The 18,862-nt window shown below is 41.5% G+C and overlaps 1 protein-coding gene across 9 annotated transcripts in view; it reads right to left on the reverse strand.

The window, feature by feature from the left end:
- Window positions 1–18,862, reverse strand: part of BCAS3 (BCAS3 microtubule associated cell migration factor) — a 289,031-nt gene that overhangs the window by 84,124 nt on the left and 186,045 nt on the right. Inside the window, exon 24 of one of the 9 annotated variants that reach the window (XM_085078508.1) lies at window positions 9,157–10,217. The exons of the other annotated variants lie outside the window; for them this stretch is intronic. Coding sequence (XP_084934634.1) covers window positions 10,192–10,217 — 26 coding nt within the window. The 3' untranslated portion in view covers window positions 9,157–10,191. Of the gene's footprint in view, window positions 1–9,156; window positions 10,218–18,862 lie in introns of those variants that run through there. 9 annotated transcript variants of the gene reach the window in all.

Genomic DNA, 18,862 nt, shown 5'->3' on the forward strand with positions numbered 1-18,862 from the left:
TCTGAGGCTGAAAAACTCCATGGAATTTGCCAGAGCGACGAGAAAACAAGTTCTGGGAGAAGGAAAACCCACCTAAGCTTTCAAGTGCAGCTTTTCGGTATAAATCTTTGAGGTTTGGAAAGTCTGATCCCAGTTTTACCACCACCCTTGCTTTGAGCCTTTCTCCCTGGGATTGCTACAAAGCAAAGCTTTCCTGCAGCAGCACAAGGCTCCAAATAGTTTGGGATTTGCCAAAACCAGAGAGAGTTGGAGATCTCACAAGAAAAGCTTGGTTTTTAGTGATCATGTCAAATAGTTTGTCGAGGCAGACTGTGGTGAATGATAAAGCTGCTGGCCTGTGATCAGTTCTCCTCTCACCACCAGGTACTGCTCAGGGCAAATGAAATTCTTAAATCAACAGAAATTACTGTAAGGAATAAATGTTAGTAAATTGTTTGTAATTCTATGAAAATGGAAGGCAAAACCAATTTTTTTTTTGGCTTCTAGCTTCCTAACCGAAATAGAAATTCCATAATTTTTTACAAAATTAAAAACACTAATAAATCTCTGCTTTTTCATGACTGACATTTGCTATTCAAAGCCCAGGGACTTTCAGAGTAAGTATTTCTGAGGATTGTGCTCCTGACAAGTTGCTGTTAATACTGATTGAACAGTTCCTATAGGCAGCAGGAGTGTTTCCTTCTAGAAAGAAACTGCAGAGCTTGATATGAAACAAAGAAACTCACAAAAATCCTATTTAGCTGCTCCCTGTATAAAACAGTTTTCTCTCTAGGGAGTCTCTGCCATCACATCTCTAATGAGAGATTTCATGTGAAGTTCTGCAAGTCAAATCATGTCCCACCTACCAACACATCTAATTCAGATCAGAATTAAGAGTCTCCCTTCCCCTACATCCAATAACACTGAACATTCATCTGCTGAAAAAAGCAGATAAGCTAAAAAGCAGTGCAGTTTGTAAAAGAGCACTGCTTGGGAAATAACCTTTGGAGCCACTGGAAAAACTCAGAGTTCAATCAACTTTATTTCCAGTATAAAAGCAATTAGATTTTTCCCATCAGAAATCAGATGAAGTAGTAAATTAGGATTTGCTGGTGATGGGAATTCTTAACTTGTGGCATAAATAGAATTTCCTTATTATTATTTTCGGCTATGGCCATCTATCTAAATCTCCATTTCAAGCACAATTTCTGAGAGAAAAAGCTGTACTACAGAGTTATCACAGATCAACATTTAATTTGAGTTTTCCTCCTTTTTAAGAAAAAATTCCTTTAATTAAGCTTTAAACAACAATCAACCAACAAGAACCAACAGATTTGGCTGCTGTTCCATTCACCCAGGACTCTAACTGTACTGAGAAATCTGATTTAAACAATTCCCAAACTATTTGCATCCCTGCTACCCTCAGAAGGCTACAAATATTTTTGCGTGCTCAACCAGTCCTGAGAAATCAAAACACAGATAAAAATGCAAATTTTTTCACTGTTTTTTTTTTCACTCATATGGAAAATATTTTATAATATCTAATATTAAATAAGAATAAGTAAATTGAAAATAATTTTGCTTGTTATAATGCATCTGGAGCATCAAGAGTCACTCTTGTAGCAATTTCAGTGAGGAAACAGCTCAAAATCTTTTCTTTCCATGGATCACTCCTGTTGATTCCTCCTTGGCAGCTGGAAATATATTCCAACTGTCTGAAGAGTGCCTTAAATTTGAGATTCCCTCTGTCAACAGCTCTGTGATCATCCCATCTGCAGTGCCCTGTGGATTCCTGTTCTGTTTAAATACAAGGATATTTTCTGGAGGGATACAAAGGTACTACAGACACTTGGATCCAGGCTGGAAATCTGTGTCACTTCAATCAGCAAAGCACCACTTTAATCATCTCCCTGTGGCTTAGGATGAGTCTGTTTAACACAGACAAAGTGCAAGGAGAGCAGGTGGAATAAATACAGGATTTCTTCTGGCCAGAAACCAAATGCTGGTTGGTTTGGAATGAAAAATCGAATGAAAATCCATTCAATTTGGAATGAAATTTTGTCATGGAAAAGCCTCATTGGGGCATCCCTGCTGCTCCTCAGTGCTAAATGAGAACTGAGCAGAGAGCAAAGGGCTGGGGGAACACAGAGCAGGAGTGATATTCCTCCCCAAAACTGGGAGAAGAACCTCTTGATGGCCTCCCAGGCACACAGCAGGGAACCTCAATGAAGCCCAGATATTCTCCCTCAGCCTGCAGGTTTGGGTTCCTCCTCCTGCAGGCTCAGAAAGTCAGCAGTTTGATGGGAAGTGGCCCAAAGTTGCCCAATATTCCAGAGGGAGAAGCTCTCCCTTGAGCCATGCCCATGGAAAATGCTGAGTTTGGATCCCAAGCCAACAGCTGCTCCTTCCCAGGAGCCCATGGAGCACAAATCCTCTTTTCTGAGTAGCCACCAGCAGAAAGGTCACGTTGTAAAGTCACTCCATTAAAACACTCATTAAAGAGTAAACATTAACTCGCAATTTTTCCTTAGGTCTTTCTTACTTCCAGTTGGTATCATTCCTCCCAGAGCAAGCTGCACCTTATGGATCTATCTGCATGTCTATCTTGATGAAAAATCTTTAACTTCTCAGTTTTCCAGGCAAGAAAAGCAATGCCCTTCCATTGAGACAGACCCTGCTCTCCCAGCTCCCATGGCAGCAATGTTATCCTGATTTTATTTGTCATTGACAAAAGTACACTGGGAAATGGTGAAAGTGCCACGAGAAAAGAAATGAACTTTTCCACTCTTTAATGAATGGGAATTTTTATTCTGTGCAAAGAAGACTGAAGATAAAACTCCAGGTACAGCCTGGTGAACACTATCTAGCAGGTGGGCTCTTGCAAACACTCTTGATTGCTTGAATTTCAATCATTACTCCTCAGTAATGTTTTCAGGAAATGCAAACAACAAACAATTTCTTAAAAAAGAAACTTAGATAAAGCAATGCACAGAACTCCATCAGGGAAAGCTGTCAACTGGCCCCACTCCATGGGAATTAATGCAAAGGCATTGATTTGTTCTAGGCTAATGATAAGGGCTCTTGGTTTAATTTTAGGAGGAGAGCTTTCATTTTCTGATTGGCAACCAGAGCTGTTTATTACACAACCAGAAAGCTAAAGTTCAGCTTGGCAAGTGACTAATCAAAGCCAATCCCTCTCAGTCAGAGAGGAGGGAAAACAAGTCAGGAATGGTCAACAGCAGTTTGTTAAAACGAAACCCAACTTCTGCCTCATCCCCTGCCCACCCTGGAGCAGCTCCACCAGAATTTCAGCCATTATTGAAGACAGTTTTCCAGGAGAATGAAAATCACAGCAATTCCACCCAGATCCTACCAGGGCACAAACCTTCACAGCAACAGGAAACACAAAAAGAAGAGGAATTCAAATAAAACCACAGCAGTGCTGTCAAAAAGACAACAGGAAAACAAGGGAGATCACAATAAATTGCTGCTGATATTCTTGTTTCTTATCTCAGAGGAATCCTGGAGGATAAGGAAGATCCACTCCAAGTGGCACAGCATCCACCCGAGTGCTGGCATGGATACTTGAGTGTGGATTCAACTGTTTATCCCATTTCCTGGCCAGGAATTTGGTGTCTGAGCACTAACTGTAATATTTGGCACTTAGTCCTGTGCGTTCAAAGAGTTAAGCTGTGTCCTATAAAGATAAAAATCTCCACTTTTATTACTTTGTAAGGCTCCTACCAAACGAGGATCCAGCTGTAATTGTAACATTCCAAGCCTGGAAGGTGCCAAGTTTTACTAACTATAATTTAACTGGCCCAGTTGATGCAGTCCAAATTCTTGTTTGGATAATCAGCCTTTGTTTAAATATGGACTTTCAAAAAAAAAAAAAAAAAGAAAATCAACCAAGAAAGAAAGAAAGCCCAGGCCAGCATTAGCCTCCAGGCATGTCATGTGAGCTGATTACCCTGCAGCAGTAGCAGACACTCATGCACAAGAGGAGGATTATTTTGCCAGAATTACTGTTACGGTAACACAGAATCAGAGCTTCTCCCCCCAGCCCCCACCCTTTCTCTTTTCTTCCCTTTTTTTTTTTTTTTCCTCCCCCCTTCCACAATTCACAAGTCTTCTTTCCAAGTTCAAATGAAGTTTAAAGGTGAAAAGGGCAAGAAAGTTTCATGACTGGCTGTTGAAAGAGGGAGAAATAACCAGGGTCTCCAAGTTTGCGTTTACTAAAAGCTCAACAATTTCGTATTTTGCTGCAATTCATAACCATACAAATCCCTTTTGTTGGGTCTGTTTGGACTGAAATTAAACACTTGTTAATAATTTATAACTTAATATCATTAGAAAATAATAATAACTGTCAAGCGACTACATTCAATACATAAAGCAACTTGAGTGGCTTGTTAGATTATTTGTCAAAGCAACAATTTCTATATATTTTAGCTTCTTTCTACTGGGAAGAGTGGTTAAAGAGCCACCCAGCTTGCTTGGAAATCATTTTTCCACCAGCTGGGAGCAATTCCCAAATTGCTGCACCTCACCCATCTCCAAGTGATGCTGGCTCACTTTAAAAGCACTCCAGGCTGACTCCAGGAGGTGCTTTAAAAGTGCTGCAGCAGGGATGGCCAAAGCCCTTTGCTCTCACTGACCAAAAATACATCCCACACTGCCCAGGCTTTGCTCTAAATTTGATTTCTGAATGGAAGTGAAGCAGTGGCCAACAAACAGACTGTCAGAATGAGGCATTAAAGAAAAGTGTTAATTTTTGATAAATGCTGCTCAGGGAACTGAGCTGCACAAAACACAAAGCTGCTGCTGCTGCCTTTCCCCAGAGCTGAATGCAACCAGAAGAGATGTTTGTGTGTGTGAGGAGTTCTGGGGAGTAAAACTCACTTGTAACATGTCCCAGGCTGTGGCTTTTCTTGGGAAACCACGAGTATGGATTTTTGGAGAGATGGATGGATAGAAGGAGAGAATCCCAGAATGGGCTGGGTTGGAAGGATCTTAAAGATCATCCAGTGTCACCCCAACCATGGGCAGGGACATCTTCCACCATCCCAGTCTGCTCCAAGCCCTGTCCAGCCTGGCTTTGGACACTTCCAGGGATCCAGGGGCAGCCACAGCTTCTCTGGGCACAAGAATTCCTTCCCAATTTCCCATCCAACCCCACTCTCCTGCAGTTTAACATCAAAGCTCACCAGACATCTGACCTGTTTTATCACCTTTCTCTCTGTGCAGATACCTGTGGTAATTCCACTTTTGTTGCACATCAATTTATGAAGCTGAAAATGTAAAATTTAAGTATACTAAGCAAGGAAGTTGGAAGTTCACATTAAAAGAATCAGTCTGAGCCAGTCTGCCCTGATCCTGATTTAAGTCAGTGGTGCCAGAAGAACTGACACAAGTCAGGGTTCTGCTCTTGTTTCCACCTATTTATGTCCTTATGTACAAACAGGCTTTGGGGTCCTTTAAAGTGACCATGCAAAGAAAGGCAAGAAGAGAAATGGGATTTTATTTATTTTATTTTTCAACTCTCCCATGCTTTTCTCAGAAATCAAATGGTGCCTCCAGAGGAACCAGAAGATGTCACTCTGATTAGTGACAGTAGGTCCTTATAAGCCATAATTAAATTTTTTAATTCTTCAGTCATTAGTTAAATGTGGAAGATTTCCCTTTTTTTTTAAAGCAAATGCTCTCAAACACATGGAAAAAATATAGGAATCGATAAAATTGATCTATAACATACTTTTACTTGAGAAAGGATTACAAGGTTGAATCTTAACATTATATACTTAAAACCATTTCTTGTTCCACTGCCTTTACAGTTCCAAAAAAAATGTACATTTTGGAGACAAAGGCCTTTATCCTCTTAAGTGCTGTGGATTTCATGCCAATCTCCCAATAGAAAGCAGACTTCAGACTCAGACCCAAGAGAAATGGTCTCGGAAAGATTAGATTTTCCACCACAAAATAAAAGCCTTGTGTGGGGAACCACACCAGCTCCAACACCTCCTTCCTCCTAAGGACTTGTTTGACAGGAGCAACACCCCCAGCCCATCCCACAGCCCTCCTCCAAATGGAAGTGCTTTGACCCTTCCTCTGCTCTTGGACCAGTTTTTCCACATGTAAAATTTCCAGAATTGTCCCATATACCTGAAAATCAGTATTTTTCTAGGCTTTTTTTCCTCATTCTGTACCGTTTTGCAACACAGAATAAGTTTGCTCTGAATATTAGTGCACAAAGTTAATTCTCACTGGTGATGGAAAACAGACAAACAGTGTAAATGGCATAAGAAGAACAGAATGATGAAAATTCTTTTAAATCTGCTAGATATTTTCAAGAGTTGCCCATCAAAGGTGTGCACCTCTAATGGGAACAGTATATTATATGAAATTAATTATGCCAAATATCTGGCAGCTCAATAAACACAAGAGGAAACTTTCTTAAACTACTCACTGGGTAGAAAGATATTTTATCAATCATCCCCATATTAGAAAACTCAGATTTTTCAGGAAATTTCAAACCCCATTGCCAGTAACAAAGCAGGACAAGCAAGGAAAGGAGAGAAATATAGATTCAATACAACGTAGCTGCTGAGGATTAAATTTTAACACCACCAAAGCCACAGAGAAAAGAATGAATTCAAGAATCACAAGATTAAAACTGCATGTAGTCAGCTTGGGATTGGTAGGCTACAGATGGAAACTTTCTTGACAACACAGAGTTTAAATTCTAGTTAGGATATTCTGTGATTAAATGCTCCCACAATTTTTGAGTACATCCCTTTTTTTCCTACTGGCTACTGTGATACAAAAGACATCTCCTGCAAACATAGAACTGGTAAAAAAAAAGTGCAAGTAAAAGCCATTTAGGTTTCCAGCAAAGACATCAAAGCAAAGCAGCTAATGGACATGCAGGGTTAGTCAAATCACTCCTGCAAAATCCATTAGTTACTAAAAGTTCTGGAGGGCTCAGTTTTTACAGTAAAACCTGTAAAAACTCAGTATCCAGTTTCTCTGTTGGGACACCGAGGTGTGAAGATCCAAACGATGCTGGAACTGAACTTGTACATTTGAACCTTTTGAACTCCAGCTGCCCTTCATAAATTACTTTACCACCAGCTTTAACACCTTCCTAACCCACCGTGCAAGAAAAGGGAGGAATCATTAAAAAAACCTGGAAATGGAACTAACTTTCTAACACTTCCAATGGAATTCCAAAGACAAGCACCTATGGCAGGGCTGGGGGATGAGGAACAGTTTCCAGATAGAGCAGTGAAATAACATCTGTTTTTCACTCTGTGAAAACAAAGTGGCCAATCCCCCTCCCCAAACCCAACCCCAGTGCAGGGAATGGAAATGGCTCCATGCAGGAACAGGCAGTTCTCCTTTCCATCTGGAAAGGCTGTCAGATGGAAGCAAATTCCACCGAATTCCCAACTGGAGCAGGAATTTTGTTTTGCACCTTGGGATGGGATGTGCTGCTCTGGATGGACACGAGTTTGGGGTGTGGAGAATCCTCACCACAGCCCATCCACAGGGAGACACAGATTCTCCCTTCCCTTGAGGGAAGCTCAAATATTGAGAGTTAAAAAACAAATCCAAGAGAACAGCAATAAAGATTCTTAATTAATTTTAAGGTGAATTAAACTGCAAGATGGCAGATCAGGAGCTCCAACACATTTTCTGCTTTCCATGGGAAATGAGGACAAGGAGCAGGACCCTCCTCATTATTTTTGAGACTGTCAGTGTTTATAGACAGTCAGTCACTGGGATTTAGGGGAAAAACTGAGGCTTTCAGTCCAGAAGAATGGAAAGGCTGCTTCCAGGACAAGGCAGCACATTATCCTAACCAAAGCAGGTATTCCTTGCTCCTCCCCTTTTCCTGCCTGCAGAGCTCAGCATCCCAAGCAGCAACACAGAATCCAAACCTCCACAGGACCTCTTCAGCTCCTGCTCGCATAAGGAGTTTCTTTGGGTTCAGGAAAGTCACCTGAATTTTTTTTTCCACCTGAGATTTGTCATTTACAAATGAGGAAACTGCCCATCTAAGGGGAAAGCTATGAGAATGTGCTTTGGAGAGGTCAAATGATATCAAAATACTGCTTTTCTCTTTGGATTATGAGGTTATCACATTATATGTGGACACTGCATTTCACTTTCTCTTTAAAATGATCTTGCTAAGCAGCAAAGGGACACAGCAGCTCCCATTTGCAGGTCACCTCAGGTCTCCTGAACAAACTATGCCCCAGGGTTTTAGTGAAACTCAGGAATTCCAAAAGCAAAGCACATTGCCCTCAGCACACAAAATGCTTCTGATTCGCAGAATGACACAAATGTACAAGAAAAAAAGGGATGTCTGATTATTTTTTGTAATGGATGGCTTTTAGATGGGCAGAACACACTCAGGCATTTCTTAAAGCCCCAAACCACGGGTGATTTCCAACAAAGGCCTTGTGTGAAGTGCTGCTTGCTTATCACAAAGACTTGGAAAAAGAATTTCAGGGGTTGAGCTCTGAGTTTTAACCCTGGACAAGGAACCAGATGCTGCACAAGTGTGCTCCTTAGTCCTGTGGTGCTGCCACAGCTCTTGAATCCTTCAGATTGATACATTTGTGTGGAGTTATTCGGCATTTCAAAAGAAAATAAATAGAAAACGATAAATAGATATAAATAGGTATAAATAGATAAATAAATAGAAATATGATAGAAAAATAGAAACACAACTTTCTGAGTAAAGTCCATGTCACAATTTGCCTGTTTAAACAATAAGGCATAAGACAGATGAAATCTTATTAAATGTGGGCTTGTAATTTGTGCAATTACCACCTCCATTAATTATGATTCCTAATGAGACATTCCAATAGACCATGTGGACAGTCCAATCCAGATGAATGAACACAGATGTTAACATAAAATAAAAAAAAATCACTAAAGATCACATAATTTAACCTGCTTTACTTCCCACCTGCATGAAGGACATCTTGTGGTCTTCCCCTTCCCTCTCCCCCAGCACAGATTGGCTTTCTTTCCCTGGCTTTGAAATGAGCCAAGGATCATTCTGAGGTTTGGTGGGGCATTTCTGAGGATCCATTTGGAAAATGGCACCACATTCCAAACCAGAGGGACGCAGGTATGACCCTTCAAAAAACAGGCCAGCAGCCAGAGTGGTGAGCAGTCATTTTTGTTTAAATGTATTAACAGCATCATTTAGAGCATTCACACAATGCCAGGATCCCCCATCGTGCACAGGGATCTGCACTCAGCACATCTCAGCAGCCAGAAAGGATCCACATTTCTGACATGAAACAAACAGAAGCCAAGGCCCCAAAAACCCAAATCCCAGCAACAACCCCTTTTTGCCAACCCCAAACCCACAGAATTCAGGAAGCAGAGGTATCTCTGAGCTCTTATCCCTGGGAACTCAGTGCTTTGGGACTCCCAAGCAGCGTCAGGAGGGAAATGCCCAGGCTGATCTCCTCTAAGAGCCACGGCTTCATCTGCTGGGGGCCTCACAAAATAGCAGAGATCAGTCCTGCCCGATGCAAATGTTAAGTCATAAGAATAACATTACATAATGTACAGCAAAATGTTAATTGACAAGCCCCAACTCGATGGGTTCCAACGCACCACCCCCACAACGAGATGGCACAAAGGAATGGAAGAGTTCTCCAAACACTTCTGCCTGTTAGGCCATTTTTTGGTTGATATATTTTGTTTCGCTGGTTGATAATCTTACAGACAAGGCAAACCATGCTGCTGGGGAAGTACTAAATCACACCGAGAGAGAGAAGGTTTTTAGATGAAACAAGAAGCTGATTACACATGCACTGAGTATATAGTCACTAAGCGTTTCTGGATTGCAGGGATAAGATACTCTCTTTGCTTATTACTGCCTCCTTGATCCAAAGAGATTTAAGCAACTGTTTTCAATTAGATGTTTTTAAGCTAGTAAAACTCCATCCATAAAGACATATTTATAGAACAACTTAAAACGAGAAGAATTAAAACGACTACAAAACTGATGAATTCCATTCCCCCACCAACCCCCCTCCCACCCCGAATCATTTACTGACCATTAACGAGCAAAAAGCACTGCAATTTTAAGAATTAATCCACTGTTGCAAAATTAAATCAGATACACTAGGAGGGATAATGACAAACTGGTGGCTCCAGCGTTGTCAGTTTGCGGGTGATACAAGTTCAAGTCGTCTGTGCTAGTGGCCACTCTGTTGGAACAAACATGAACATAAAAGGGAACATTAAAAGTGCAGCAGCACCAACTGAAGCAATTGTGTCGCTGAGGGTGCAGACTCAGAAGTGGCACAGGGGAAATATTGTATTTTAGAAAGGAGCTGCCCAGTTCCAAGACTGCAAGACCTCAGGAAATCAAGGAAGAGGCAGCGATGGAAGTGACTGAGAGGGAGAGGATCCTCATTTCCCTCTCAGTTCCAGAGCACAAGAGGCTGGCAGTGTGGCTTTGCCACACATGACTGCTCTCAGCCCAGGCAACCCATGACGAATATTCCGAGAGCTCCAGGAACAAAACTGAGCTTTGATAGTTGTCACCCGACAGCTGCTGAAACCAAATTTGCCTAAAACACTGTGCAGCATGTGACTGGAAATATTTGCAGGGTGAGTGGCCTCATGTGTGGCACTGGGGAGCACAGAGCCATGGCAGAGGTTGTGGATGTTGGGCAGGGACATCCTCACCTCTGCCCAAGCCAAAGCATCCCTGATTGATCAGCTGCTCCCTGATATCTCTGTTTTATACCTGACTGGTCCACACTGGAGACAGAATGACTGCTAAGGAAAGCCCCACTCCAGCCCTGCCTCCTCCTAAATCCAGCTGAAAAAGCTCGAGGCATCCTGAATTTTATCTTCCCTAAACTCCCCTGCAAGCCCAATTTGTTCCTACCTAAGCACATCATGGAAACACTTAAAAGCACATTAACAGTGGAGTGACTTGGAGATTCAAATACATCACTTAAACATACATATTTTATACATTTAATACCCTTCAGAATCAGGCCATAAATACAAATGGATGTTCCAAAGCATGACCCAGAGTCTCAGCTCTCTCCTGTCACTGTGGCTGGGGTACCTGGGGTGATGGGTGCAGTGCCCAGGACACCTGAGAACCTCCCAGCTCTTGTAGGGAAGCAAAAAATACATTGTATTTTCCTTTTTTTTTTAAATTGTAAATGTAAACTGCCCCTGCAGTTTACATTTGCTCCACGTGCTGAAGAAGCACAGGCAAGGTAAGGAAATTTGAGCAGTTATTTTAGGTGATTGAACCTAGAGTTACACACAGGGTCTATTTTTAAGGGAACTCTTCAGCCCTGAATTAAGGAAGTGCCCTTTGGCTATGCAGCACCTTGCCTGTCCCCAGATATGTGGGATAAAAACATATTTGGGAATAAAGGAGACAGAGAGGATTCAAGCACTGACATAACTATGCAATCACATCTTTTCTGTTCCATGACATTAAAAAAAGCCAGCTGCAGTGATGAATTCATCCCTAAAATCTCTGTATTGATCCTGCACAGCCCAAAGCTGCTTGGACAGGCAGATCCTCCCACACCTACTGGAATCACATCCTGCATCCAGAGGAACCACAGGATCACTGAGGCTGGGAAAGACCTCTGGGATCATGGAGTCCAACCATCAGATGCAACATCAGATTCCCCCTTTTGAATGAGTGTGGCTCTGAATTCTGATTGATTTAGTTCAGAATGTGTTAAGATTAAAAACATTCCATTTTTGTTGATGGGAAATACAGGAATGACCAGGCAAATCCAATGCCTTTCATTCCCCACATGTCTTTCTGCAGGGTGAAAGGATGGCTGGTGTGAGCAGGAGTTACAGGGTAAAACCAAAAGCCAAGTTTCATACAATTATATCCAAATTGGCAGAGCAAATCTATGAGATAGGAGTGAACATAAAAGCAAGTGAAATAACATGGGCAGAGAGGCAGCAAACAACCTTGCCTAAGGCACAACACTAATGCCAGACTAACTTCAAAGCAGCAACTGAACCAGCACAGGTGACAAACAATCTGCATGAAAATAAGTCTAAAGCAGCACTGGCTCCTTTCCCTTCCCTCAGTTCCTCCTGCTCTTGCTCACTTAAACTCTTTTTAAAAATCATTTTACACATGGAACAATGTATATAAACGAGAATGCAGCATTTTGGCTACAAGTTTCCTCAAATAAACTCGGCTAAGAGAAGCCCACCACACCAGAAGCTTTATTCTGCCTATTTCTTTTTGTTTTGCTAATTGTAATTTATAATGAACCTCTTCCCCAGTAAGCTGACTCAGGGAAAAACCACTCTGAAAGGCATCAGCTACTGATGAATTGTTTTTATTAATTAAGTTAGAGAAACAAAAACCACAGTGGTTTTCAGTGCTGCAACTTGCAGCAGAACCCACAAGCTTGGAGGCAGAAAGTGTGAAAGTCAGAGCTCTGCTCTAAACAGCTCCTCCATTTATTTACTGGGGGGCTGAAATTCCAGAGAAAAGGGTTTTTTTCCTCTCTCTTAACCTAAAGATTTGGTCCTTTGAGCAGCTGCTTTGGACTTAAGAAAGCACCACAAAAGCCACTGCCTTTACTGCATTAAAAACTGAACTAATGGGTATTAAGCAGAAGTAGCTTTTATAGACCCTGATATTTGAGTGGTTCAGCTTGTGATGGGCTTTGCTGAAAGAAGAGTGGATGGAAGAATAGAGTTCAGAAAAGCATTTAATCCTGGTGAGTTCCAAAGACCTTTAGGTTTTCCTTTTAAGTTTAAGCAGCCAAGAAATTCAAGTTTTATTTTCGCTCAGGATTTGAGACTGAGGACCTTGAGGAGAATCTCTGGATTTAGGACACCCCTTGGTCCTGGGACATCACACTGAGGTGAGGTTCCCTCGCTGCGATTTCTTCCTCTAAACATGCAGTAGATGAAGAAATCATAATTTTCATAATTTTTGGGATTCCCTTCTTTAAGCCAGAATCCTTTAAGCCAGAATATTTTATATCATGAGTTCTATTTATAACCAGCGTCTACCTTTGGCCATCAGCTCTTCTTCTGCCCACCCACTCACCACTATTTTATCCAATCTTACACAACTTTCATGGAAAGAACCAAAATACCCTAGAATTTGCACATGCAATCAAAAGGAAGCTTATTCACACAGTTAGGACATGCTTTTTCATGCACTGCTGGTTACTGGAAAGTTTAACTTTTGTTAGAGGATAGAAATAAAACAAAACAGGAAAGTGGATATTTTTCTTACTTATTTCAAGTGCACATATTTTGGGTAATTTTATTTTTTCCCTGTGACACAGAATAGAGACTCTTCTTGGAGACTGTAATAGCCCTCAGCGTGTTTTCCACCAAGAATGCAGAAAAGAAACACTTTTGCTGAAGAAGTCATGGAAACTGGCAAATTGAAGACACAAGCCCTCATTGAAAACCTATAATTTTTTAATTAAATTTACATGTCAGTGGATCTTTTGAGCTTGGCCCGTGTGTTTTTTATAATGTACGTTTCTCGTGCTTTTTCCCATGGGTATTTCTGCACTATTTCTAAACTGGGATTACTCAAGTTGAAGTGTGATAAAGGGCACATTATAGTTATATTAAGCAAAATAGGGAGGAGAAAGCTTTTCCATAGTCCAAAGAAAGCTGTTCTCCAAGCCTCATTTCTGGTAACAAGCAGAGCAAGGCAACCACTCAGCTAGAAACTGCTGCCATCAAACCAACGCTTTGTCTTGAGAAAAAGGGGATTTATTCCACCCTATTCTGTTTTTCTGCTGAAAAATAAAGGTTGTTTTCTTCAAAATCGTTAAGTCTTGCTCTGGGGTATCATGGAAAACATGTTGTGAGCAAGCAGACAGGGAGGAAAGCTGTGCTGAGCGTTGGTGTAACTTGTCTGATTCCTGCTTGGAGGAGCTGGCAGAGAGGATTTGGGGATGCAGTTTGGATTCTGAGCTCTTCCTAGTGCTTTCACAACATGTTTGTTCTTCTTCACAGCTCATCCTGGAAGAGGCAGGGATTTGCACAGTGCCTGGTCCAGATCAGGACTTGTCAGCAGTGCTGCAGCCACCGAGACAGGCAGCAGCTGGGTTGGGAAGGAAGGGAAGGAAGGAAGGAAGGGAAGGAAAGGAAAGGAGGGCAAGGCGGCTCAGCGCGGCAGAAAAGGTTTTTCGCGGCAGCTATTTGCAACCCTCCAAGGAGCTGCAGAGGCTGCCCATTAAAACCCTGTTAAAACACTTCTGATGTTGTCAGCAGTGGAGAGCTGAAATAGCACAGTGATCACTGAGATACTATCTGCCTCAAGCAGTTCAGTGGTACTGTCAATAATATGAGCAAGGAGGTACAAGATGAGCAACAACCTAATTCCTGCATCAAAATTTCATAAACTCCCTCCGCTGGTAAACACTAGAGATGTGGGCAAACATGGGGCAGCCAATAAACCAGCCAGAAAAGATAACCTCTGCTCTGGAATCTTTCCCAAAAGCGTTGAACCTTTAAGTTAATTTACACTTGGAAAGCAAAGCAGTGATGGCAAGGGGGAAGCAGGAGGTGATGCCTCTCCCATCAGTGCTGCTTCTCATTCCTCACAGTGCCCAAGGAAAAACCACAGCATCACTTTTAAGCATGCACCCTTCCAAATATCCCAGGCTATGGGCTCTTTCTCTTTCCTCTGCTTTGGTTTTTGATTGATCTTCAGTATGAATTCCTTGGGATAATTTTTGCAAGTGTAGCCTTAACCAGGTAGGAAAACTTGCTGCTTCTTGAGGAAAGCGATGCCTTGTTTGAAAAGAGACCTCCAGATGTGCCAGGGAACTAAAACTGTGAGTAATGACAGCACAATCATCTACTTCTCTGCTACTCTGGGCTTGTAAGTGCTACTCACAGTGAGTAATGGCTGGAGAAACAGGGCCAAGGTGAAGAGTTATTTATAATACAGTAGCCACTGAGTAAGAGCTTAGCTATGAATTCACTGCTCTGGCTACAATTTAATGAGAAAACAAACAGAGCCAGCTTTTGGCTTTCCAGTTTTAAAAGCTATACACCCACTATAAACTAGAAGAAATAATTCAGGAAGGATTGGGGGGTTAGTCATAAAGCAACCATGATGGAGATCGTGTGCATCTCTGCTGAATGTAGGAAAATCAGAGATGCTTTAGCTCCTCAGGTGCTTCCTCAGGATAGCTGAGGCAGGCAGGGAAACTCCTAGACTTGACTCAAAGCAGCCTCAGATGCTTCCCCCTTTTAATGTAATAAATATCCACTGCAGAGAGCTAAAAGCCAGAGCTTGCTGGAAAATCAAGCAAAGAATGAGATTGTCATCTGCTCAGCAGTCTTGGCTTTACAGGTCAGAATATCCCTCCACTTTTTAATAGGAAGTGACTGTGCTAAGTGTCTTAGAACAAACTCCTGCCAGGTGCCCCCTGGATCTGCAGAGATCCAGCATGCTGAGGAATATTTTTTAATTGTTTCTGTCAGAATGAAGCAAAGGACTAATAATATATTTGGGCATATTAAAAAAACCTGATTGGGAAAATATTGGGATGAGAGGATCAAGCTCACCACTCTCCTGAATTCCCTCCACAGGAACATGTGATTTCCCAGTGAATCCTGCAGAATGAATGGATATTTTCCAACTCCCACATTACAGGTCATGACTTCCTGGTGCTAATTTGGATTCTGCTGAGGAACTTCTTATCGACTGGAGTTGGAAGAACAAGGCACAGTGAGAGGCTTTGGGCTCAGCACTGTGCATTTGGAGGTTGGTTTTTAGAAAACTCTGGGTTTTGCCCCACAAGGACATATGGCTCAGATTTGGGATGGAAGGAGACACTTGGAAAAGCAGAAGGAATGATTCAACAGGACTGCAGTTGAGTTCTGAATTCTAAACACAGAGGGATGGTTTGTTAGGGGATTTTAAAACCAACTGCCAGCTTTACTATCTGTTGTGCTTCCAGTTTGTAGAGTCCAAGGGGGATATTTTCACCCTGACACACAAAGTTATACAGCAAACTAAGCTCTTCCATGTTTTTGGGGGGGAGTTGGTTATTTTAGTGCCACTGAGCCCCTTGCAAGTGGCCAAACTTCCCCTTGGACGAGCCCTGATCACAGCCACAGCCACTTGAAAAGTCTGATCAGAAACTTTAACAAATCCTAAATATCTTGTACATTTTTACATGTCTTATTATTATAACAGAGTTGTCTTTCCCCCTCTCTTTATCCAAAGGAAAGTTAAAACCATTCAGCACTAGAAAAAAGGAATCCAAAGAGAAATGACAACCTCACTCCCTTGCTCTCACAAGCCTGAAGTTAAATACCTGCCTTTGTACAACTGTTCCCCTTCTTTTATTAGCTAAATATTGTGGCACCAGAGCACCAAGAATAAAATTACAACCATTTGAGATGAGTGTAACTTTTACAAGAGTCAGATATCCCCAACAAGCCGACAGTCAATAACCCAGCACAAATTAACTCTGGCAAATAATAGGTGTGTTGACCCTAAATTCATGAGGCAATAAAACCTACCAACAGCCCTTTGTTTTTAAAATACTCAGGCACTTCTCAAAGACAATATAGTTTTTGTTTGGGAGCAAGAAGATCATTAATTAGGAAAGCTTTTAAAAGAAGTTTTAGTATCATTAGCAAAAGCTAATGGGAAAATAAATTAAGTTACAACATCTGACACCAAGTTTGGAAAAAGAAAGGCACTGAAAACCCAAAGCTGCCTAACCCTTAAATGTCCCAAGAACTGCACCCATAGAACCCCTTCTCCACAGACCTCCAAAACCACAATGAAAAAATTAAATTTCCTCATTTTCTTATTGTATTTTGAGTTAGAGACACTTTGCTGCCAACACAGATCTGCTGGACAGTGCAGTCACAGAGAAAGAATTTTGTTCACCCCTCCAACTCCACTCCAAGGAAAATACACTGAGAAACACAATCTAACAATCTATTCTTCCAAACTTGCTTTTTTTATCTGAGAGCTTTTCAAGAATAGTAAAGCTCAGGTAGAGTCATCCCATTGTAAGCTCTTGTGTGAATTGTTATTCCTTGAAAGAAAACAAATTTCCTAAATATTTTGAGATCCTGTTTTAAAAAAAAAAATCAAGTAATATACCATGAAAGGTGGCCTAAAATATTTTATGGCTTGGAGGAAAATCCTCTTTTCCCTCGCCCTGGATGCTTGCTCAGAGACGCCACAATGTCTGTCAAACAATCGTTGCATACGAAGGAAAGAACATAATGACATTGTCCATTATTCCAACCATGTCAGCGTAGGAATTATGAAAGATTTATACCTATTTCATATTAAAACTATTTAGTAAATGTCACCCAGCACAGCAAAAAACCATGGGTATGTTACTGAGAGGGCAGCAGGCTCAGCACAGAGCTCTCAAAGATGCCCAAGCAGAGCAGACTGCAAGCAAAGGGTTTATTTGGCCATAAAACCCTACAGTGCCACACCACCTTCTTCTGGTTTTCTAGGAAGAAAGAAAATATAGAATTTAAATATTATATCATTTTAAAAGGAAGCTGTACAGAAAATAAAGTTAAATATTTATAACAGATGAAAAAATTTGGGAAATTAACAGAGACAAATCTGCAACAGCTCAGTACATCAAACCTGTTCCTGAACAGGCTGCCTAATTTAAGCAGAAGATGCACTTTCCTCTCCCCTTTTGCTTCAAGCTTTGCTCCTATGAGAAGTCAAGTAATTAACTTGCCAGGGGAAGACATTTTCCTCTTCAATACCTTCGCATTTGTGCAAAGCAGAATTACACAAAATGCTGATGCAAGCCCCAGAGGGCAGATCCTCGTGTGTGGAGCTCACCCTGCCAAGGCCACCTTAAATCCAGAACAAAACTGGCTCTGGCACTCCCTGGGATGCAGCAGAGCCCAGGTTCCTCCTGCTGGGATGGAGTTTATCCACAGGAAATATGAAGGGAAAATTCACGCTCAGCTGCTTAATGGGAACTGACGTGGTCTCTCCAGAGAGGGAGAAACTTTGGATGTCAGGCAGGTTAGCATAGGGCAAGCAGACGGTCAATAAAATATTCAATAAAAGACTCTGATATGATAGATCTAATATTGTGGAAAAAGCCAGAAGTCCTTTTTTTTTTTTTTTGGGGGGTGAGAAAATGAGTTTAAAATGGTGGTTCAAATGGTCTGTGCAATATTAACCTCCTAAAGCTTGCAAACAGTTGTGGCTGGGTTTTGAAGTTGTTAGAAAAGGTAAAAACAACTAAAGGTGTGTTTAGCACATGATACATTTCTGGGGACAGGCAAAGTGGGTAATTCAGAATAAAGGTACTACTCTTTTTTTTACAAAATCTCTTCAAAATTATTCTTAAAATATTTTTTAATTATTAAAAAAAAAGAAGAGGAGTATCTACTGATCACCTAATCCACAGGATGCTCAGAAAAACACTCCCAGGGCTGGCTCCTCTCCTCCCCACCAGACCCAACCTGCTGCTCATTTTCCCAAGCAGGATTCCAACTTGATTTCCCCTCTGAGAACTTTTCCATGCCAGCTCTTCCCTGCCCTGCTGTTCTGCCCCCTCATCACCAGCCTGGAGGGGTTGGTAGGAAAGCCCTGGAGGATCAGGAGAGCAGGCAGCCCTGGGCAGGGAATCCCTGCAATCATTCTAATGAAGCTAAATCTTGGAGTTTACATAAAAGGAAAATTAAATCAAGCACTGGAGTGGATTGGAAAGAAATACACCAGGAGATGGATAAAGTTAATCACGTTTAGGGAAGGCTGATGCTGACCTACTCAGCCTTGCCTTGGAGATGCCCCAGACTTGCTGGAAATTTTATTTTATTTTATGGGAACACAGAGCACAGGGGGCTG

Source organism: Lichenostomus cassidix, chromosome 19, assembly GCF_008360975.1.
Source record: "Lichenostomus cassidix isolate B80296 chromosome 19, HeHo_3.0, whole genome shotgun sequence".
NCBI classification, from domain to species: Eukaryota; Metazoa; Chordata; class Aves; order Passeriformes; family Meliphagidae; genus Lichenostomus; species Lichenostomus cassidix.